The 23,209-nt window shown below is 39.1% G+C and overlaps 1 protein-coding gene across 2 annotated transcripts in view; it reads left to right on the top strand.

The window, feature by feature from the left end:
* The first annotated feature begins 1,291 nt into the window (after positions 1–1,291).
* Positions 1,292–23,209, top strand: part of TSG101 (tumor susceptibility 101) — a 35,156-nt gene continuing 13,238 nt past the window's right edge. Inside the window, exons 1-8 of one of the 2 annotated variants that reach the window (XM_054971172.1) lie at positions 1,292–1,487; positions 2,409–2,493; positions 3,367–3,432; positions 4,994–5,157; positions 8,811–8,937; positions 15,922–15,988; positions 17,655–17,755; positions 20,137–23,020. In XM_054971172.1, the coding sequence (XP_054827147.1) occupies positions 1,446–1,487; positions 2,409–2,493; positions 3,367–3,432; positions 4,994–5,157; positions 8,811–8,937; positions 15,922–15,988; positions 17,655–17,755; positions 20,137–20,717 (1,233 nt within the window). In that variant the 5' untranslated portion in view covers positions 1,292–1,445 and the 3' untranslated portion in view covers positions 20,718–23,020. Of the gene's footprint in view, positions 1,488–2,408; positions 2,494–3,366; positions 3,433–4,993; positions 5,158–8,810; positions 8,938–15,921; positions 15,989–17,654; positions 17,756–20,136; positions 23,021–23,209 lie in introns of those variants that run through there. The other variant, XM_054971174.1, reaches the window with a different exon arrangement.

Raw genomic sequence — 23,209 nt, 5'->3', positions numbered from 1 at the left:
AGAGATATAAAACTGTACTGGTTTTCATTCTTTTTTTCCAATGCAAAGGATTTTTCCATACAGAATAACCAATGGAGGTTTTCAGTTGAATATCGAGTTTAGATTTTGTTTAATGCTTTTTCCATTTCTGTAAGCAGCTCTGAAAGTTTTCTCAGGTCTCCTTCCCAGCTTCCGGCCAAAAGTTTTCTTCTTATCTCCAGTACAAAATCCTTTGTAATGAAGAAGTAGGATTGATTACAGGTTGAGTCAGGGGCTTTGGGGTTGTGGTCCTAAAGAATCCTCTCTGAGACCTAACCTTGTAGGCCCATGAACAGAATACAAACATTTTACTTACAGTGCCATCCTAAACTGAGTTACACCATTCTAAGTCCATTGAAAACAGTGGGTTTTGCAGACGCTAGATGATGGGAGATTTCCACGAAACATGGATGAACAACTATGCAGTTCAGAAGATTAAAATGTTAATCTTAATTAAAATGTAAATTCCACGCCCCCAAGTGTTGTTCCAGGGCTACAGGCTGGGGATGAAACGGGAAGAATTAGTTTAACACTGCTCAAGGCACTAAGCAGATGCACGTTGATACAGAAGCATGCTATGACAGAGCACTATTAGCACAATTGATCTTAACCTTGCAACAATAACCAATCTGAATACAAAGGAAAATATATTTTGAACTTTTTCTTATGTATATTTACAATGACATTTTGCCTTGTTTTTATATCTTATACACAAGTTCCATATAAAAACAATCTTCAGTGTAATGCTTTTAGTAAAAATACGAAGACACTGCTAGTATTTCCGATGTTTTTGTCTCAATGCCAGTTTTAAAGGTGAAAATGCAAACCAGTGACCTAAGTTCTAATCGGTGCCCTGCCACGGAAGTTTGCGAGTGTCCTACTTCCCGCCTAACCTATCTCACGGGGTTTGTTGTGAGGAAAAAAATGGAGGAAAGGCCGCTTTAGGTTCCAATTTGGAAGAAAGGAGGGTATAAATTAAATAAATAGTTATCGGATGCCTTGCTTGCTCCCTATCACGTACCATGACATGTGTTAACTATATATTGCACTCTCTTATCCGAGACCCAAACACGTTAACTTGCTGCGGGGAGTTCACTAAATTTCTGGGTAACGTTACGACGACGTTCCAGAGCAACGGCGGAAACAGAACGTTGAATTTCCTGATCCGGGCAACCGTCTTTTCCCAGACGTGGCTACGCTCGCAGCGCGATATGATAGGTACACTCGTCGGAAGTGACATTTAGGCACGGGCCGGAAGCGGCTGCAAGAAAAGATCGGAAGCGAGGCCAAGCCAGGCTTCCTGTATATGCGGGAGTTGAAGTTAGTGGGCGCTCGCGCGGGCGTGACAACTACAGCTACGACGACCGGCGGAGGAGGAGTGGGGAGTGGATCGGGTCACCCGGAGGCGGGAGAGAGCGGCCGCCGCCATGGCGCTGTCTGATAGTCAGCTCAAGAAGATGCTTGGCAAGGTAAAGCGGAAGCGGCCAGGCAGTCGCCCGTTCCCCCCAACCGACTTGCCTCGGAGCGCAGCCTTAAATTGCCGCCTCCCTCCTCCAGCTTCCCGTTGGTGTTGAGTCCGTCAATCACTATGCCGTTTCTTCTTTCGGGTGTGTGTGTTGGGGGCGGGGGGTGTCGTTTGCAGGTGTGACTCGGCTTCCTTTAACTATTGCAGGTAGCAAACCCTTTCCGAAATCCGAATTTCTGGTAATACTGGAAAGGAGTATGCTTAACTCATTTTTAGCATAAAATGCTTCAGCAGCCACCCAAACAATGAAATAACCAACAATCTCCGGCTCTTGTCAGCGCACATCCTCAACACTCAACCCCGCATACCAGTTCTTTAAGACCTGCCTATGTAGCTGGTGTGTTGCGACCTAACCTACCTCATAGAGTTGTTCTAAGGATAAAATGGAGGAGAGAAGAATGACGTAAGCTGTGTTTGGTCTTCATTGAGGAGAAAAACAATATAATTGAAGTAAATAAATAAATGAAGATAGCTCCAGGTGGGTAGCTGTGTTGGTCAATAGTAGAACAGCAAGATTCAAGTCTTGAAAGCTTATACCCTGAAAATCATGTTGGTCTTCAAGGAGCTATAGGACTCAAATCATGCTAAATAAATGAAAATCATTAAATGTTTTCGTAAAAGAAAGCACAGATATAATAAGGCGGTGAGCATTAAAAGCAGCTTTTTAACTACAGTAATGCCTCTGATATGCACATAGCTGCATTGCAGCACTGAAAATGAAAACGTAACTCTTATGCTTAGCTCTATAGTTCTATACATCAGCGCATGGTGGAAATATCCATCCTCGCTATAGATAAAACGTATACTATTATTGTAGGTGCTGTTATAATTTCCATGAGGTGTTAATATTTATGATTTTTTCCAGTACAAGTACAGAGACTTAACTGTTCAAGAAACAATCAGTGTTATTGCCCAGTATAAAGATCTCAAGCCTGTAATGGATGGATATGGTAAGTTACTTAATTATCTCCTGCCCTTTCCATATGTTATATACTATAGTATAGGTACTGAAATTCAGCTAGCCTTTGGTAGCTTCTTTATTAGTGACAAAGTAATAATTCACCATGCTGTGCACAATTAACTTTTGTGTTGCAAAAGAAAATGTTGAATTTTAGACTCATTAGAATCATGATAGGAGCATTTTCCTTATCTGGAGAAAAAAAATATCCACATCATACGAAATTAAACAGAAGAAGCTGTGACAAAACAGATTTTGCTTACTTCTCCTTCATTGCAGTTGCCCATGTTGCATGGCTCGTTATTTGTATGGGTCCTCTAATTTTGGTGCTCATGCCTTCTGCAGGTGCTGCATAATAATAATGATAACAGTGTGCTTATATACCACCCTTCTGGATGGATTAATGCCCACTCAGAGTGGTGAGCAAATCAGTGTTGTTATTATCCCCATAATACAGCTGGGAAGCTGGGGCTGATGGGAGTGGCTTACTGAAAGGTCCCTACAGAGGTCATGGTAGTAGAGGGATTTGAACCAGTAGAGTGCTGCACAGCCTGAAATTTTATAGGCATTTAAAATGCTATCTTGACAGTTTCTGTTTTTTTTTTTTACTAAAAGTTGTTGTTCCTGAGCACAGTACTTGGCAACATAGTTAATCTTTGCTGCATTTGTCACTTTATCGATGTGTGAATGAGTTAGATTTGCCATAAGTAAAAGCATGGAATTTCTCAATATTTATTGTCCTCAAAGGTGCTTGGTTGTATAAAGTATGCAAAGAATATTGTGTGATCAGTATGTATGTATAATGGGTATATAATTTTTGTAACCTGACTGTAAAATGAATAAATTGTATATTATTTCTTTCCAGTTTTTAATGATGGCTCATCAAGAGAGTTGATGAGCCTTACTGGAACCATTCCTGTGATTTACAGAGGTATGAAGTGCCTTGCTTGTAGATTTCTTGAAATGATTGTAAAAACATGTTGCTACCATAACTTCTTCCCCAATCACTTCTTGTTTTGGAACTGCATTGTGTTGTGTTATGATATTGGAGAGCATCCGTAGCTCAGTAATAGGGCATCTGCTCTGATTGCACAAGGTCCCAGGCTCAATACCTAGCTTCTCTGGTTAAAAAAAAGGGTGATTTAGTGGGTAATGTGAAACCCTGGAGAGCCACTAACTTTAAAAGTAGGCAGTACTGACCTTGATAGAACAATGACGTGACTCAGTATAATGTAGCTTCATGTGGCTATGTGACATGTTGTGTTGATGTGTAGAGGTATCTAATCTTTGTCTTTATTATCTTACTTAAATCAGTAAATGTAATGAATAAAAGATTGCCACCCTAATTTTATATTTGCTGTTTAGCATTATCAATATATGACCTTAAACAGGAGTGACTAGGAAGTTAGGTTTGCAAATATCACATTTATTTAAAATAAAATCCTAAGTCGATTGTGAAGAGCTCCAAATGAGCTTCAGTTTAAGCAAGTGCAAAATGGGACACTTTGGAACAAACAGTTTTAATTCTTTGTACACGGATGAAGCTATACTGGAGAGATCTTGGCATCATAGTAGGAAGTTGCTAACAATCTGTATATCATGGAAGTGTATATCATGGAAGCGTTGCTGAAATTTAAAGGGTTATGTGTTTACCCCTCATGCATGCTAGGTTTCATAAAGCTGTCACTGAAAGCTGATGGACCTTCTGTTTGGTGTGAGGGTGTGCTACCAGAAAAGAAAATGGGCAGCTCCCTGTGTGCGCATTTATGTGAATAGTGTTTCTGTCGATCCTGCCACTGTTGGGAATTATGTAAAAAAAACAAAACTGAAGTTGGAATGTCATATACAAATATAATTTATGACTATTAATTTAAAGAGATGGAAAAGGTACGGAAATGGGCAACTAAAATTATCAGAATTTAGATATCTTCCATACTGATGCTTATGAAGCTGTGGGGTTTTTTTTTAAGGGTGTGGGAAGGGAAAATTAGAGCATCTACCTCTGAAAATGCCAAAGCCCAGGATCATTCAATGAAATTGAATAGTATTGGGTTGAAGATAAAAGGAAGTACTTCATGTAACATTTAGTTATGCAGTTCATTACTGCAAAGTGGATCTTTAGTCACATTTTGTTGGCTTTGAAAATAAGCAAATGTGTTGTCTGTCAATGGTTATTGACCAGAATGTTAAAGGGATCCTCTGTGATCAGGTACAGTATGCTTCTGAGTACTTTATGCTTGGGATAAGGTATCACACATTGCTTTTCAGCTTCCAGAGAATCCAGTTGACTACTCAGTCCTAAACAGGACTGAGCCCATTGACTTCAATGGGCTCAGTCCTTCTAAGCCCATTGACTTCAATGAATTTGGAAAGGTGTAACTTTACGTAGGACTTCAATATTAGTTTAGTCCAGTAAATTAGTTCTTACAGAGTTGTTTACATAGTGTATCATGCTTAGAAAAAATAATTCATCTTTTTTTAAACCTTTTTAGGCAACACATACAATATCCCAATATGTCTGTGGTTGCTGGATACATATCCATTCAATCCTCCCATCTGTTTTGTTAAACCCACTAGTTCAATGACAATTAAAACTGGGAAACATGTTGATGCAAATGGAAAGATATATCTTCCATATCTACATGAGTGGAAGCATGTAAGTATAATTTTATCATTCTTAAAATTAGTCTTGGATTTATTTCATCATTGAAGAGTTATTCCTCCTGTCTCAAAATGAAAATTCAGATTAATTGTACCTAAGTAACTGAACTGTGTGGTATAGATACTAGGTTAGAGTCCGTAAACCTCAGGTATAATGTTTCCTAATGATGCTGATCTTTCCAACTTTCCCATTTGCCCAACATCTTCTCTGAGACCTTGGTGTGGGAGCTGTAGAAACTTTTTGGACAAAGTGTCTCATAATACAGGACTCCAGTGTTGAGGGAGAGTCAGGCAAAACTGCCACTCCTTTCTCTTCTGCTAGCAGAATTTCTGATACATGAGACTCCGTTAACAGGAAGAAGGCATTGGAAATACTTTGCCTAATTCTTGTTCCTCACTGCAGCCCCACAGTGCTCTGTGGTATTTTGTCCTTGAGGCTTTTGTGATCCCTATCATTGTGATCCTGAGTCCAGAGAATAATTCTTGAACAGTAAAAACACATTGGTTCATTAGTTTAACTGAAATAAATTGAATGTTAACACAACTTTTTGGAGATATCATGGTGGGTTGCTGGAAGAAAGGAAAGGAACGAACTATTTCTATCTCCAACTGTTCTCTGTTCACAGTTTGTAGGATCAAATATTCCATGAGCCACTGTGCAATTGTAGTGTGTTAGAATTTTGGTCCTGTATGTTATGTTTTGGTTGCAGCTATGTGCTTCAGTTTTATTTAACAATTTTTCCCCCACTTCACCCATCTGAACACAGATAAAACCCCATACAGTGTCATATCAATATAAACTTTTTAAAGTTCAAAGCTCACAAAAGACAGATTGCCATGCAAATTGTAAAAAAAAAAAAGAAAACTTTCATAACTAGCTCACAAATAACTTACAAAATAAAACAGGTTTGTTGGCCTTCTGAAATACAGCTAGAAAAAGTGCCTCTCAGGACTCTTCAGGCAGTCCAAGATCTAGAGCTAACTAGAATATATACTTACTCTGACGAGAGGGTGTTTCCCAAAGAAACTGCTACAAGGGTCCTAATGCATTCACTGTTGCTTAAGAGAGAGGCAAATTTTGAGAGATGTGAACCTCAGTTCATGAAGGATTTTAAAGATAAGAAATAGCGTTTTGTATTGGACCTAGAATCAAATAGGTAATCAGAGCAGTTGTTTAAAAACTGGTTTAATATTGTGATGCCTAACTACAGCCAGAAGTCAGGAAGCTGCATTTTTCACCAGCTGTAGCTTTTGAGTTGTCTTTGAGGACAGCCACAAATACAACATGTAGCAGTAATCTGGTCTAGGAATTACAGAATCACGGGTTATCTTACTTGGTCAGCTGAGTCTGGGAAGGAGGGTAATTTCTGAATAAAATGTTACCTGAAAGAAGACATCCAAGCAGCAGTCTGCTTTTCCAGAAACAAAAGGGGGGTTGGGAGTGCCCCTGAGCTCTTTCACTTGATCAGCCAAGGACACCCTCACTCCTTCCAAGATCTGTTGTGCCATCTTAATTGGCTGTGTTAAATCCTCTGTTCATTTGGAGGCAGTATATCTGCACATTTATATTCAGGGTGTAATCAACTTGAATAGCAGGCCTGAGGAAGTGCAACAGACCAAATACAGTCCTTTCTGCCACTGTGTGGTTGCATGGCCTTAGACTAGTAAGGTGAATGGACACTGTTCTAGGGTAAAAAGATGATATACTGTAGCTGAAAGACTAAAAAGGAATGAAGTGGATACAGGACCAAGAAATAGGGCACATAGAGTGGTACGTACCCTCTACAATTCTTTATAAGGTGACCAATTACTGGTTAAAGGCATGTTTTCCGAGGTCATCCTGAAGGTGATTGAAGGAGTAAAGGGATAACCCCCATTTTTGTTGGTTTGGAATGGAGTGTTTATGTGTATTGGACTCAAAACTACATCAAGTATTTTCAAAACAAGTGTGCCTAATTATAATAGGTTGGATTCAAAATACTGCAAGCTGTTCTTTCCTGCTGCAGCTGTGAAATTTTTTTCCTGGGTTTTAAGGGACCCTCTGAAATAGCATGGGGGCCAGAGTGGCAGGTATGCACGGTATGGGAGGGGGGAATCAGCCAAAATCACACATTGCCTCTTCTGCCAGGTAAAGTATTATTATGGTGGCATGCCTACCATTATGGCCCCTAAACAGCAACTTTGACTACAGCCCCCAAAGCTTGTGGACACTGTCTGTTGCTCAGCAACATGCTACTCTGATGTTTCTAACTATCTTGTTTCCATGCAATTATGGGGGAAAGAGTAGGAGGCATCGCATTGGTTTTAATGTGTTTTCCCAGAGTTCACCTATTCTGGTTTTAGTGTATGAGCAATCTCTAAGACTAACTTTGAAAATCTTTTTATGTATAGAAAATCAGGCTATTGTAATTCCATGATCTTTGGTCTACCTTATGAAGTTTTTGTGATGCTGTGTCTTTTAGAGAAGAAAAAAAATTGATTTTCAGCATGGTCACTTGCTATTAATGGTTTTATTTATTTATTTATAGTCTGCCTTTCTCACTGAGACCCAAGGCAGATTACATAGTGCAAGTGAACTACAATATAATCAGCAACTAGGACATTCACTGAGCAAATACAATAATGAACAACAGTTAGGACATTCAATAAGCAGATACAATAGGGAACAGTAGCAGAAAATTTGAAACAAACATCAAGCCAAGTACAGAGATGAAATCTTTCTGAAACAGTATAACTAGTTAACATGGCATGTTTAGCAACATGAAAACTCCCTCGTAGGACCATATCTACATCAGCAGATACTACCCAGTGGTATAGTCTATAGTAGAGATGGGCACAAACCAGAAAGAAAACGAACCGTGCAGTTTGTCACGTTCCATGAACTTTCATGAACCTGCTCCGGTTCGTGAACCAATTCGTTTGGTTCATGAAAATGTCACTTCTGGGCCAAAAAACCCTCCACTTCCAGGTCAGCAGGTCACTTCCGGGTCAGCAGAAGGTCACTTCCAGGTCAGCAGAAGGTCTGCAGAAAGCCCATCCCCTGTTTCCTGGACTGAAAAATGGGCCAAATAAACTGCCCTAAAGTTCATGCCGGTTTGTCAGAAATGGGCACTGATGAACCGCTGGTTCGTGAAGTACGAACGGGCTTGGTTCATGCCAAACTTTGGTTCGTATTTCGGTTCGTGCCCGTCACTAGTCTATAGTCCCTGTACCTATCAAGGCATCTCTTTAAGTTATCATGACACCGCTCTTTAACCTGGGTAGAAAGCCCTCCTGAATAATTCAGTTTTGCATAGTTTGCGGAAAGCCAGGAGGGTGGGAGCTTTCCTGACCTCAGGCAGGTTAGCTTGCAATTGAAATTAGTTGGACCAGATTATTGCCAGTCATTGATTTAACATTGGCAATTTGTGTAATTCATAATTCGTTGAACAGAGTTCAGTTTCTCATCAGCACTTTCCAGAGAGAGGTTACCATTTTAATTTTGACAGCTAGCTCTTGCAAGTTGAATTGGAATAAATAAGATTGACACCTGTAATTAGATGGAAAGAGTAGTAAACCATCTGTGTTAAGGCATTGTCACTGTTAATGGATGATTAAGCTGTTTCAATAGAGAAAAGAGAATCATGCTTTGATCTGCTCTTCTCCTAGCCACAGTCCGATTTGATAGGACTGATACAAGTTATGATTGTGGTGTTTGGAGAGGAACCTCCGGTCTTTTCTCGGCCTACTATTTCAGCATCTTACCCATCCTACCAGGCAACAGGACCACCAAACAGTAAGCAAATTATGCCCTGTTATACAAAGTAACAATGAAAGCAAGGAAGTTTTGGGGGTTTTTTTGGAAAGATGCTAGTAATTGTGACATTTGTCTTCTGAGAGTTAAATGAGATGTGAGATATCTATAATAAGATCTTTCAGAGGTTTAAAAAATCTGATTTACATGTGATACACCTGTCTTTTCCCTCCTGCAGAACTGAATGCAGTTTCTGTGGGCCTTTTAAAATCATGGAAGAGTCATGTGAGGAAAGGGCTGAACATTCCCTTCCATAGTAACGCTTCCCCTATATTCATGGGAGCTGAATAGGGCTACCACAAGGGATCCTAATTACAGATCTCTTATGTCATTTAGCTTGATGCTGAGGCGTATCTAATTGTGTAATTGGGTTGTCTCTTAAAAAGATTCCTTTTTGTGTGCATGGTGGGGTGGGGCATGAAATAGTTCTGCTGAGTCCATCCATTGATCAGTCCAGTCTGACATCTTGTCTTGGGGCAACCTTTCAGTGGTAGTGGTTTATAGGCCTTAAAAGTATAGAGTACATAAACAATGCTCTGACCACCAGTAGCTTAATTCCCAAGTTGTTGGGGTGTATTGACCCAGAAATCATGGGAAAATTGATGTACTTTATACAACTTTATACAAACACCATACTCCTGTTATGCTTTTTCCCTCATGAAGTACAGTGCCCTGAAGTTCTTCTCTTTCCTCCACAATGCCCTTTTTTAAGGTTTGGGATTCATTAGAAGGGTTTATGGGGTCATTCTAACCCCCAATAGACGTGACTTGAAACAAAGTACTACACATAATCATATTTAGGGTTTCTAGTGACTCCAAACAAATGCTGAAAAATGATTTTAGCATTGTTTCCATGTATAAATAGATGGACTAACACCTATTATCTCATTTCAATCAGAAGATGGAGAATATAGCGGAAACTAAAATGTCTCTCCATAATTTTATTTTTATATATATAAAAAATTGTGGAACTTTTGGCATTGGGATTTATAGCATTTTTGGTTTGGGGGTTGAAAGTACCCCAGGGGAGAACCAGTGTTTGTAACCTGGTTGTGTGCATAGTAGCAGCATGTAAAAACCCTGTTTATGCTCCATCAAAGCTTCCCTTATGTCCCATAGCTACATGGAAAAGCTTAAATTGAACTGTATTGCAGTTTTGTAAAGTGGGGTCGTTCTGTCTTCCTCAAGACAAGCCTGGACATGTTTGCAGTCATTCTTCCCAGCTTTTCACATTTCTAGGCTGAATAGCTCCTTCCATTCTGGAAATTTTTACTGATCCCTAGTCATCGGTTGATAGACCTGATTTTTTCCCTTTGTTATACAGAAAGGCCTATTAGTGGTAATGATCCTACAGGTGCAGGCTGAAGTCAGGTTACAGGAAGGTTAAGAGAAAGAGTGCAAATATTTCTTCTTTTTGTTAATTCTTTAACTGGCAGGAATGAAAGCCTCCTTTCTATTGCAAGGGTCTGTTATGTACCCACTTTATTTTGTCACTCTTGAAAATCCCAGCTGTGTCATATGCTTTGAAAATGGTGGAGTCCTTTTGACTGGAATTATATTTCTTTGGGGTTTTTACCTGGGGATGTATATATTGAAATAATAGATTTGCAGTCCATCTCTGAAAACCCAAGTTCAGCCTTCTCATCTTGGATGTGTATACAGCAAGGTCAAAGATTTCCATTCCCACAGAACCAGTGACTGTAGCAAAGCCATCTAGTTCAGATAGCCCTTTCTTGTAGTTGTCAGGCAGATAAACACCTTCAGAAAAAGACCTTCAGTACCAATTATCCTACAGTAGTCATTCAAGCATGTGACGCAAGCATGACAACATCACTTCAGGACATTGCCTGCTGGTGTTAGCGGTCACCCAGTAAAGGTCACCCAGTAAAGGTAGCGGTGGTTGCGCAGTTGGCAGGCAATGAGGCAAACCACTGAGAGTTCAGTAATAATAATAACATTTGATTTATATACCACCCTTCAGGATGACTTAACACCCACTCAGAGCAGTTTCCAAAGTATGTCATTATCCCCACAACAAAACACCCTGTGAGGTGGGTGGGGCTGAGAGAGCTCCTAGCAGCTGTGATTGACCCAAGGTCACCCAGCTGGCTTCAAGTGGAGGAGTGGGGAATCAAACCCGGTTCTCCAGATTAGAGTCCCGTGCTCTTAACCGCTACACCAAACTGGCTCTATAATTGACGGGCAACTGGGATCCCTAATCATATGCTTTAAAAATGGTGCAGTCAGTTTGACCACAAGAACGTTTCTGTGGGGTTTTGATGATTTTTTTCTGACATTCTACCTGTGTCACATGTTACATCATTTGACATCATTTTTTTTTGTATCTGTTGTTCCGCACTGCACTATTATGTTGTTTCATTATTGTAACAGTTAAAAACAATTGTTTTGTTAAAAATAAACTGTTTTACAGATTCTCAACTATGCCGTATGCTTTAAAAATGGTGGGGTCAGTTTGACCCCATTTACATTTCTGTGGGTTTTCATGTTTTCAGTAAGGGGTATTTTCAACCCCGATTACTAATTTTACTTTTGTTTGTCCTGCATTGTTAAAGAAAGTTAGTCTTGAGGCCTGATTTTTTTTCTTAATAGCTAATGCTATGATTGAGAGAGCTGTCGGGTTTCCTTTATTTTTGCTGTAATAAGTGGTCAATTTGACCCCTACACTAAAGTAGTGTAGTCAGGTTTTTTTGTCTTGGGAGATTTCTTTTACCCTACTGAGCATTAGACTAAAACATGCTGGTTAGTATCTTACAATTAAAGATTTCTGTGAAATGTGGCAAGTTTTTCTGGGCGTACTTTTATTCGACCACATTGCTAGGATTCATTCATCCCTTAATCCACACCTTTTGTTTGAAGGCATATTCCATGTTTATCAGTATGAACTGCTGTCTTTAATATGCAATTATGATTATTATTATACGCTGTATAATAGCTGTATCAGGCATCCTTTTCTGTGTCAGCTTTTTGTTAATAAAAAAACAGCTGAAAAATTGTCCTGTTGGTTTTCTGGCGTCTTTAATGACACTCATATTTTGTTAGTTAATTATGGTGTTGCTTCACTCTTATTTTAAACATTTTATGTATTTGGAAACAGATAGGTTTATGCAGTTAATTAAGACTATGCATGAATTAGACTGTTATGGTCAAATATGGCATACAGAAAGCATCCACTGTTTTGCCTACTAGTTCAATATAAGTTTTCACATTCCTCACATGATATGTTGTACCCCTGGCTCCCAGGAGCTGTTTTTGGGGAAGTGTGGAGACTGAAGCAAAAAGGGACTGATGGGAATCTCTGTGTGCTAAGTAATCTGCTTTGACACTTTGTACATTTTTAAACTTTTTGGGTTCCTGTAATGTTTTGCCATGTCAATATTTTTATGTGTTTTATTTCTGCTAATTAAAGTGAAGTTCTAAATGTATGGCTCCTGTGGTTTAAAATACAGGACTCTAAGAGAAGAAAAAGGAGGGCTGGATCGGTGAGTGAAGTGTGTTGTGACTGGGTCTTACATGTAGGGAGCAGAGTGATTTGCAAGTTTTAGGATCTGGAGGGAAAGTGTTCAGTTAGTTGGTGTAGAAGTCTGAATATGAAGGGAACTCAGTGCACTGTTCAAGTGTTGAGCAGAGCTGTTCTGGGTAAAGAGGGAGAATGAGTGAAGTGCTGTAATCTCAGGGAAGACTGTGTCTTTGTGGGTGTTAGTAGCTTAAGTGGCAACTGGGGGAAAATAGGTCTTTGTGACCAAGACCTTTTAGAAACAGTGGAAGCTCTGTACCTGTTTTGAAACCATTATGCTTATGATCTATTCTGAAACCAATACACTTATGAATTGTGCTGAAACCATTATGCTTCTGTAACCTTATAAACTAATAGTCAAGTGGACCTAATCTGTGAACACTTAAATCTGGAGATTGGAGCCATGAATGGACAAGACAGATCTTCCTGCACCCCTAAAAAATGCCCCAGCATTGTAGAAAAATCTGAAATATAAAGAAAATGCATTGAGGAGTTTTAAAAAAATGATAAAAGGAACACAGATAGCTTTAAACAGAGACCATCAGTTGCTGTTGCTAGTTAGCCATAACAGTTTAGTTAGTATTCCAGGCTTGGCTTCTGTCAGTAAAAGACAGGGGGAAGAAGGAGTAGGGCCTTTTCCAGGGCTATTTTGCCTTGGATGGAGGACTCGTTTGGGCCAAGCCCCGTAGCATCCACTAGTTGCTGGTACCATATGACTTGCATGACTCACCCAGGCCTGGCTACTTGCTAGTTTTCAACAGCATCTCCCTCAAGTCAATACAGTGTAATGGTTAGATTTCAGAGTAGGATGTGGGAGACCCAGCTTCGAGTCATCACTCTGTTGTGGAAGCTCAGTGGGTAATTTTGATTCAGTCAGAGACTGCCTAACTTACCTCTCAGGGTTGTTGTGAGGTTAATATGGAGGCAAGGAGGACAATGTGAGCTGCTTTGGGTCCCCATTGTGGAGAAAGGCACTATGTAAAATGAAGCAAATTAAGAAACATAGATGAAGATGGGGGACAGGGAAAAAGTTGTTTAGTGGGTTTGAAAGAGAGATGGACGCAGGGAAAGGCGAGCATATGAAAGCTGCGAGGAAGAGGGAAAGAGGAAATAGTGTGCGGGTGCTGTCACTGCCCCTGAACATTGTGGTATCCTGCCTTAGAGACTTTATAACATGTATGCTGCAGAAAATGTTGGGTTACCAAAAAACAGATTTTATCAGCGTTTTAGTGAAGGACATAGAACTTGGGCTTAAGAACAGAAATTTTAAAAAGTAGCACATTGTCTTGCACCAAGCCTTAACTGAGAGGTTTTCCACACGTAACTTACTCCTGCTTTCCTTAAGAGTAAAACCACTAGGGTCAGAATTGTCTTGAGCACCAGGGTTCCGCACATCTTCCTCCACTTTTTCGTTGGTATTTTTGGTAGTGGAGGATGCATCAGGAAATAACCTTTTCATTGACATATGCTGTCGACTTGGTTAGCGGTATCAAACAAATCGGAGTTGTGAAAAGACAGCGCCTTTGATAGACCTACATGGCAGTGGAATGCACATTTTTCAAAATAGTTGCTGAGTGTTTTGTTGTGGCTGAGAAACATTTGAAAGTATGACCAGTGTTGCAAGGATCGAAACATCATAAAAGCAAACTTCCCTCTCTTGTTCCTTAGAGCAGAGCTGGTTCACCTCTCATCAAGCAAAGGATGGTATATCAGATTCAAATATCATATTGCCAGTAGGGTGATAGAGGCACCAGTCTATCTTCCTATACATTTTACCTTGTTCTTCTTCTAAGGAGCACAGAACATCATATGTGGTTCTCTCCCATTTTTGCCCTCGCAATGACTTGTGAAGTAGGTTAGACTGAAAGAGAATGATTGGCCCAAAGTTATCCTATAAACTTCATGGCTGAGTGCAGATTTGAATCCAGGTCTCCCCAGCTCTAATGTGACACTAACTATTGCACCACTCCTGTATGTTTTTTCCTTATTCACTATGCCAAATCTTTATCTAGTGCAGCACTTGTAGCCAGTCATAACTAGTAGCATAACTAATAGTATGCTCTGTTTTCTAGGATATGTTTTGGCCTTCTGTTGGAATGTTAACAGTCTTTTTCAGGGCCATATAGCAAAGAGTGTGTGTGTGTGTGTGTGCGCGCGCACGCATGCATGCATGCATGTGCCATCAAGTTGCAACCCCAGCAAGGAGCGTTAAAGGCAAGTGAGGAGCAGAGAGAGTTTGCCATTGACTACTTCTGCAAAGCAAACTTCCTTGGTGGTCTCCCATCCAAGTACTGACCCTGCTTAGCTTCTGAGATCCAACTAAATCTGGCTAGATTATGTTTTCCCACCACCCATATCAAAGAATAGGCTCTTAGAGCAGGAGAAGAGGTTTTTCTTCGCCTTAAAAAATTGAAATGTATTTTGACAGAGGAAGAGAATTGTAAGTTAATGTAGTTTTCATTAGGAAGCTAAAATTAGTGGTTATCATAATCAGTTTAAGAAACGTCGTCTAAGAAGTTTGAGTTAGCATAGACCTCCCATCCTTGGGGAATTTACCATGCTGCTGGGGAAAAGGTGTTTTTGTATTACAATTTTTGTAAGAATTTCATGTGGGACTACAGTGCTGGCTGTGGGCTGAATCCTACCAGCTTTTCCACATGCTCAAGAGGGATGAGGAGTGATCTTGCACAATTCCCCCTTTCATTTCCAGTAGTCCCCACGTAGCCTTTTCAGGGTCAAAATGGGTCCCTCTTGCACTAGCAGAAAGAGCTAGTAGTTAGTATCCCATTGTTTGTCAGATGTACATTTATACTAGCAAGTCTGTTAAATCTGCCAGTGGCAGAAAACTTGGGATAGTTAAAATTCACTGCCCCCTCTGCCTTTTGGACATAGCAAAATGTATTCCAGTGGATTTTTACAAGGGAGATTCACAAGGCTTTATTATAGTAAGAATATTAATACTACCAGTAGATGTCAGTCAAATGTAGATTGTTAGTAAGAAGTTTTGCTGTATAGTCACCTGAATTTGAAGATTTGCGGTGCTCTCAAAAGCCACAATTTAAACACTGTAATATGTCTCTGTTGCAGCCTACATTGGGGAAGAGAGAGTTAAATAAAGCTTTAACTCACCTTGTACAGGCCAAAAGCAATGCAACTGAAGTGCATTATAGTGGGTACTCTTGAAGACTAGGGGCTGTACTAGGAGCCATATGGAAGCTTTTGGGAACCAGAATGAATTCCTGGGTCACTAGTTATGTATTTTGAAGAAGGGTTCTGAGGAAGACTTTTTACGTTTACTTATGTGTGGGCTATTAACTATTATGTCTGATTGAAGTCTATGAACTTCACCAATATTATTGAAACTGTTAAGTTGTAAAAAATAGCTGTCTGATATGATCTTGGATTGTTAAAATATCTTTTGTTACGCTTAGCTTCCTACATGCCAGGTATGCCAAGTGGAATATCTTCTTACCCCCCAGGACCACCTCCCAACCCAAGGTGAGCTATGATTTGTTAAATCTACTTATGCATAAGGAAATTCTGCCAATAATTGGAATATGCTGTGGTATGCAGTTTCTGAGATTGTAAGAAGAATATTTGGAGTTTTCTTGAATGTGTTGTTCTCAGTTTAGTTTCATCTGCCTTAAAGATTGTCAGTTTTCACATCTATCCATGGAAATAAAAGCAAGTGTGTTTATTCAAATATGACATTAAAATCTGTGAATTTAAGGACTCAATGAATTACAGCACGTCAGTCCTATAACTGCATTGCCTGCCTATTAAGCCCATCTCAGAAGTTCTGATCAGTGGTCATTACCTTTAATGCTCTTAATGGATTGAGACCAGAGCATACAAAAGTCTGCCTAATTCAATATACACATACCTATTTATTAAGATCTCTGTCTGAGATCTTCAGTCTTCTATTTTCAGAGGTGAGGCAAGTAATAACAAGTGAGATCACTTTGAGTTGTGGCACTAAAATTATGTCCTTGCATCCTTTGTTCACCTTGTGCTGAGCTTCATAAGCTTTGGGTGTAAAGTGAGGACTCATTTACTCAAACATTTTGGGTTTAATCCTACAATCCCATCATCCAAGGAGACAGGATCCTTTCTCTATTCCTACTCCTCCTCCCCCCCGCCCGCCCCAAGCAGTCCTATCCAATTCCAGGAAATGTGTGCAGTCCATATTAACTGACTACTGTGAACACAAAAAACTGAATTATGTCATTGGTCCATCAAGGTAAGTATTATCTACTTAGACTTATAGTGACTCTTCAAGGTCTCAGGTGGAGTTCTTTCACATCACTTATTATTTGGCTCTTTTTAAACTGGAGATACAGGAGTTGAACCTAGAAGCTTCTGCCCCTCCCCAAGCCATAAACCATGTCATTTGGAAAGAGTGGGGAAATCACCCTCTCCCCTTCTCATTGCAGCTTCCTGACCTGCATGGTTGTTAGTCCATGTGCATACCAATAGCCCAGGAATCTATTCACTCAGAGTTGGATGGAACAACTGGGGGGAGAGCACTTAAAAAGTTATTGGCCATCAGTGCAGTCCAATGATGGATCACAGGAGCCAAGCCTATGAGCTTTATTATTGGTTAATTTTTATAGTGTGTTTGGACTGTACACAATATTTTATGTTTTGTAAGCCACCTCAAGAGCTTGCATTGGCTGTGGAGTGTGGAATAAATGTTTTCAATAAAACATACAGTAAGGCCAAATATAAACTCTATACCATGAGTGTAAGCCTTTCCTTTTAAAATTCTCATGCTGGGAGGGCTACTGTTCTGCATTAAAACATTATTCAGTTGTTATATTCGATAAATCAGAGGTTTATGTGGAAATTATTTTAATTGGAGTGATACTTGTAAAAATGTAATGTACTTTAAAGCATGTACTTCCTTTACATAATTTATATATAAGGGGGAAAAAACCAAAGGCACAGAAAACTGGTAAAACTAATTTTAGTACACACAAAAATAGTGCATAATGTGCCATGGCTGTCCACTATTTCATCAGAAATATTTCAACAGTGACTTTAGCGTGTTTTTTATTAAAAATAATGATATTTTTGTATTTAAAATTCCTGTGAATTTAGGCAATCTTAGCTATTTAAGAAATGCATAATATTGGTATGCCTTTCCTTTTTCTCCCCCTTCAAGTGGTTTTCCAAGCTATGCTCCCTACCCTTCCCCTAGTGGACCATTTCCAGCAACAACTAGCACACAACACTACCCTTCTCAGCCTCCTGTGACTACTATGGGTGAGTAGCTTTGAAACTACCATTGTTTCAGAATTACAGAAAGAATAAGTTCTGTAATTGTAATCATGCCACAAAAATCATAGTTGTCAGGGAACTAATTGTATCATTTTTATCACTAAAATTTCTAAATAAGAGAATGTGGACCAAAAACATAGTATTTGTATACAAACATATAGTTATATTATGTTTTAGCCGTTATAGCTTCATTTTTTCTTTGTTCGATTTTAAACAGCAGTCATTAACTACTTATCTTCATTCAGTCTTTGATATTTCATGTTCATTGCATTGCTGTGTGTAATGAAATAGACATGTTTGAAAATACAGTGGCAGCAGGCCAGAAAAGCATAACATTCAGAAGATAAATAAAATCCAACACTTACCTGGTTGGATCCTGTGGCACTTTCTTTGCCTTCCCCTTCCCCCAGTTGCTGCCAGTTGCCTACAATCAGATGAAATTACCAACTTCTTCCTACTACTCATGCCCCCCCCTCCCCCATGAGGGATCATGAACTCTCGAGAGGGTTTGGGGGACAAATAAACTGTTGGAGAAAGATGTCGTCTGCCACCTATTTCTGCTAGATTTCATACTGGGTCCATCACCTCATGGTCTCTTTTAATGGACTGATTTGTAATTATGATGAACTTTCAGTTGCTAAGAAGGGATGAAATCATTCTGCCCACACATTACCTTGAAGCAAATCTCCATTTGGTCTCATGTGAAGCGGCTTGGCCATTGTGGAGTAGCTGTGGTTCAAGTGGCAATACTTAATAGGAAATATTTACAAAATCATTTGTCATGTCAGCTCAGGGATTTTTCAGGTTTACCTTAAATATAGATGAATTTTAATTTTGAGTTCTACAGTTGTTTTTGCTGATACGTCAAGCTACCATGGGTAGCTATCTAACATATTTATGAGGATTTTATTTGAAGTATGTTTATTTATAAATAGATGCAGATTAGCAGATGTCCTCAAATGAGCTTGGTTTTCAGTATGGGACATGGGTGCTGTAGAGGGTGCTTAACTGTGTAATGTACTAAGTACTACAAAGCATTAACCATCAGTCCTGTTTAGGGAGTTAGTCCTAAGATTTTCAAAGCAGTGACAGCATCTTAGAACTGCATTGTATAAAGATTATCTGTAGCTGGCTTTGCCTCCAGAAAAGAAGAAGCAAAACTTGAAAGTCCCTGAAAGCACAAAGGGTTAGATAATAAAACACTGCTTGCAAGTCTTCCCATGTATTCTGTGACACCTCCATGCCACTGGAAATGCTGCTTTCTAAGGACCGGGGGCAGCATAGGTTGCAACACCAAGGGGTACAGCTTGAGGGGGAAATCCACAGAAATCAACGTACCCCCACATGAGCAGAAGTGCCCTGTTCCCACAAGGGCTACTAGTCTTTGGCATGGAGGGGAATCTCATACAAGTTTCCCCTGAGTTCTTTTTGTTGTTGTCAAAGAACAGAAAGTATGTTTTGATACTGCAAAATTTCTTTTCACTTTTATTGAAGTATTGCAGGAAAAATATAATATTGATTTTTCAGGTTTAGTTCAGGAAGTGAACAGTGTTGTTTTGGAGGGCTCAAATTGCTTCTTTTCCAAATGTGGTACACAATCTGTAACCTTACTGCAGTCATTCTTGCCTTTATATTAGTAACATTTAGTTTTGAAAAATTTTAAAAATTGATGTTTTGGAAACAGAAATGTCTTCTGTCAGGAAAAGTGAATAAAGCAATATATAGTCTGCAATGGATTTCATTAAGAAGCTCCTTTCTACTTGTACTTCCTTCTCATGCTGCCATTCTTTACCAAACTGATTGTTGGGATTTAATAACTTCACCTTTCTGTGATCTTTTGTCTATTGGGATGAAGTGTATGTGTATACTAGACCTTTTTCTAGTTCCTGGGGATATGTAAGAGAATGTGATGATCAGTATTTGAACATCAGTATTTGTAATCTGAGGGAATCAAGTCTATCAACCTCAGCTAAAAGTTCCATCAAGTCTTAAATGCATGTTGGCACCTTCATCTCTACAGGTGGTAGCAAAGACCTTAATTTATTCTTGTAAGCATTCAAAAAGGGACATGATCATGGATTTCTTTTCACCGAGTTTTTATCCAGATGCAGGCATTTTTACCTGTAAAATCATCTGACTAAAGGTAATCTTTCTTCATACACCAGCACGTTGCACAGTTTCAGAAAAGATATTCAGACCTGAAGTTTGCTTTGCAGATAATGCATTAAGCCATGTATTTTAGAATGGAGCCGTCTGTGTCATGTTTTATTTTGTTTTTATGGAGTAATACAGAATGAGCTACATTGTGCAAAGTGACTAGGTCACAAAATATACGAAGCATTAATGTATGTTTGTTCTCTTAATAGCAGATGTCAGAAGAAAGCAGAAACAGGTATGGATTTGTGGTCATTCTTATGTTTTCTGGGCAGAAAAACGGGCACTTGAGAGAAGCTTTGGCCCACAGCTTGGCATTCCAATAGAGGATGCCAAATTACATTGGCTAGGAAAGAGCGGCATGACATGGGATCAGTTAACACCCATCCTGTTGCATACACGGCGACGTCTATCAGATCCTGATATATTGGTGGTGCATCTAGGAGGAAATGACCTGGCGATGAGAAGTAATTTGGATATCATAAACCGAATGAAGAAGGATTTAGGACATATCAGGCACATTTTCAAGAACAGCATTCTGGTCTGGTCTAATATTGTGCCCCGCAAAGTATGGAACCAAGAGGTGCCTCATAAGCTGATGGAGAAAAGCAGGCGAAGAGTCAATAAAGAAATCGGCTTGTTTATAAAGAGTATTGGAGGGAGTGTGATTAAACATGAGTCACTTATACCAACGTCTTCTGGATTGTTCCATCTGGATGGTGTCCTGTTGTCTGAAAGTGGCACAGATGTCTTCAACCTGGATTTATTAAGTATTTTGGAGACTTTGATCTGACTGTTTCTTTGGAAGAAGAATTACTGACACAGGCTTTGTGTTAAATAAATTTCTCTCCAGGGATAGAAATCATTAGAAGAAGATTGCACACAGTGTGGAAAAATGAGTCTGTAGACATTGAAGTTGCCTTTTTAGATTGCTAATACAGTTTGATATGTATGGCATTGACTTACAACTATTACAGTAATGTATGAACCCATATATTAAATTTAAGCATTGCAAGTTGCAAATTCCATTTAATATTTTTGTGTTGAATTCAGTTTAGTTTCCCAGTGTACTTGAAGAAACTGCCAAACAGTTTTACCTCCTGATTTTAATTTCATCTCTAAAAATACTCAATGGACATAGCATTTATAAAAGTGTTTCAGTGTTAAACATCAATACTATCGTGTTTGCACTGAGTTTTACAGAATTTTTAAAAAATATATAACTTTTGGAATGGAGGGCAATTAGGTAGAACAGGCAAAGAGGAGTCTTTTGCTATATTTTTTGAAAGGTGCAGACAGGCAGGGGTACATCACTTGAATTAAATAAACTAGGAACATTTTTGGTGGAAGCAGAAAGCAGTGGGTTGGGTCGTATGTTCTGTGAGTGTAGCTGTACAGCATCACACCTCCAACCCTCTTGATATTGCCTGCTATATTCCCATAAATCCTGCACCAGATTGTCAGTGGACACTTGGGAACAGTATAAGGGACGTGTAGGTAGTCTGCCGTGAGAGGAGGAAGAAGACTGAAATGTGTTGCTTGTATGAGCAGAAAAAAATATAGAACCAGCAACCCAACTATGTAAGCTATGTTAATGTTATTTTAAATGCGTTCATACAAAAGAACTTCCTTTGTAACTTCAGTAGTTTGTGTTAATCTAGATGCTAAAGGTTTTAAGTGAAGACAGGTTCCCCAGTCAGGAGCATTGCATGCGCTCCAGTGCACATAAAGAGTTTTGCATAAGGATTGCTTGGTTCCTTTCCTAGAGAACAGAATCACAGTCATGAATGAATAAACTTAAGGATGTGCTTCCTCCATTGAAAAAATGATTGAGTGAGGGCCTCTTCATTAGCCTTGGAGTTTCCATGCCTGAAACAGTTTGGTGGTTTGGTTGGTGTCTTTAAATATAATTTAATTTTCCAGTTCCCTTCAGTACATTTTGTATAAAATGACAGGCGCTGTGTAAATTTACTGCGCAGCCACTACCCTTAATTAACACATTTTGTGTGGGTACTTCCTAAGCACTTCATTTTAGTCTAGGTTTTGAAGTTGAGCAGGTGACTGCAGCGACCACATTTTTTAAAACTTCAGAATTGGCCTAGGGGAGGGGTGCTGTATTATATGTTTAAATACATGAAGTTGATTTTCTGCCTGCACTTAAGCTGTTTAACTGTTTGACATTATCTCTGTAAAGCAGTCATGCTGCATATTGCTGTGGCATTGCCATATCTTTTCCTGGAAATGGCAGAAGGCTCTATCAATTTGCATAATCTTATAGAACAAAGGTTTTCACTATCAATTTAAGTGCTTGCTAGGAAAAATTGAAAATTTTAAAAAGCATCTTACTAGAGAAATTGTTAAATAATCTTTCCGGCATCACTGCTTGATTTAAACTCTTACCATTAAGGTATGTGATCCTTATCAAGTTTAAAGATAGTATCACTTATAGGGAAATATGTTTAAAAGAAGCCACATATGATAATATCCCTAGATGCTTGGTAGTAAATTTCACATCATTTTTGTATGGGACAGTGCCTTTAAAGTTTCTCTCACAGGAGAGAGAAAGAGCCTGTTTTAATGGGGTCTGTCATCTCATCTCCTCCTCAAGTCACTACCTAGAAAAACATTATTTAATTCTTCTGCTCAGCGTTTGGGCTGTGGACTCTGGGAAGCTGTAGTTCACCATGGACTTTATTCTCTAATGTAACATAACAGATGTAGATCTGTAGATCTTGCCTCACATAGAAATGCTTTTCATTACATTTTAAGATTAAAACCTTGAACGATTTTATTTTTACGTTAACTTCTGTTTGAATAACTCACAGTTTTCCACCAGGAAAACTATATAGCCTTTGGAGGGGTAGGGAGAGAGGGAAACTAGGGCTCAGTTCTACACACACACATATATATATATGATGCAGTTCTTTCCAGGGAAATAGCAGCATTTTGTAAGCTGCTTGTATTAGGACTTTCTAAGATCCTATATACTGGTTGGACCCTTCTGTCTTTTCTGTTGTTGGACAGTGTTGTTTTGATTAATCAGTCTAGTTTGTGTGACTTGATGATTTGTGTGTTAAAAATAAAAAGTAATCTTTATTTGTTGTCTTTACATGATATGTTCATAAACATTTCTTACTAAACAGTGGTCTTGAGGTAAGATGTTCAGGCTTTTAACTGCACTCTTGAAATGACATCCCCTCTATCACACATACCTGAAATGGTTACATTTTCTCCCACTAAATTAAACTTAATAAGAAGTGCCTTTAAATGAGCTGCAGTCACATG

This window comes from Eublepharis macularius, chromosome 2 (genome assembly GCF_028583425.1).
Source record: "Eublepharis macularius isolate TG4126 chromosome 2, MPM_Emac_v1.0, whole genome shotgun sequence".
In the NCBI taxonomy this organism is placed as follows: domain Eukaryota; kingdom Metazoa; phylum Chordata; class Lepidosauria; order Squamata; family Eublepharidae; genus Eublepharis; species Eublepharis macularius.
Note: the sequence above shows the minus strand (reverse complement) of the source record. Positions and strands in the feature narration are given on the sequence as shown.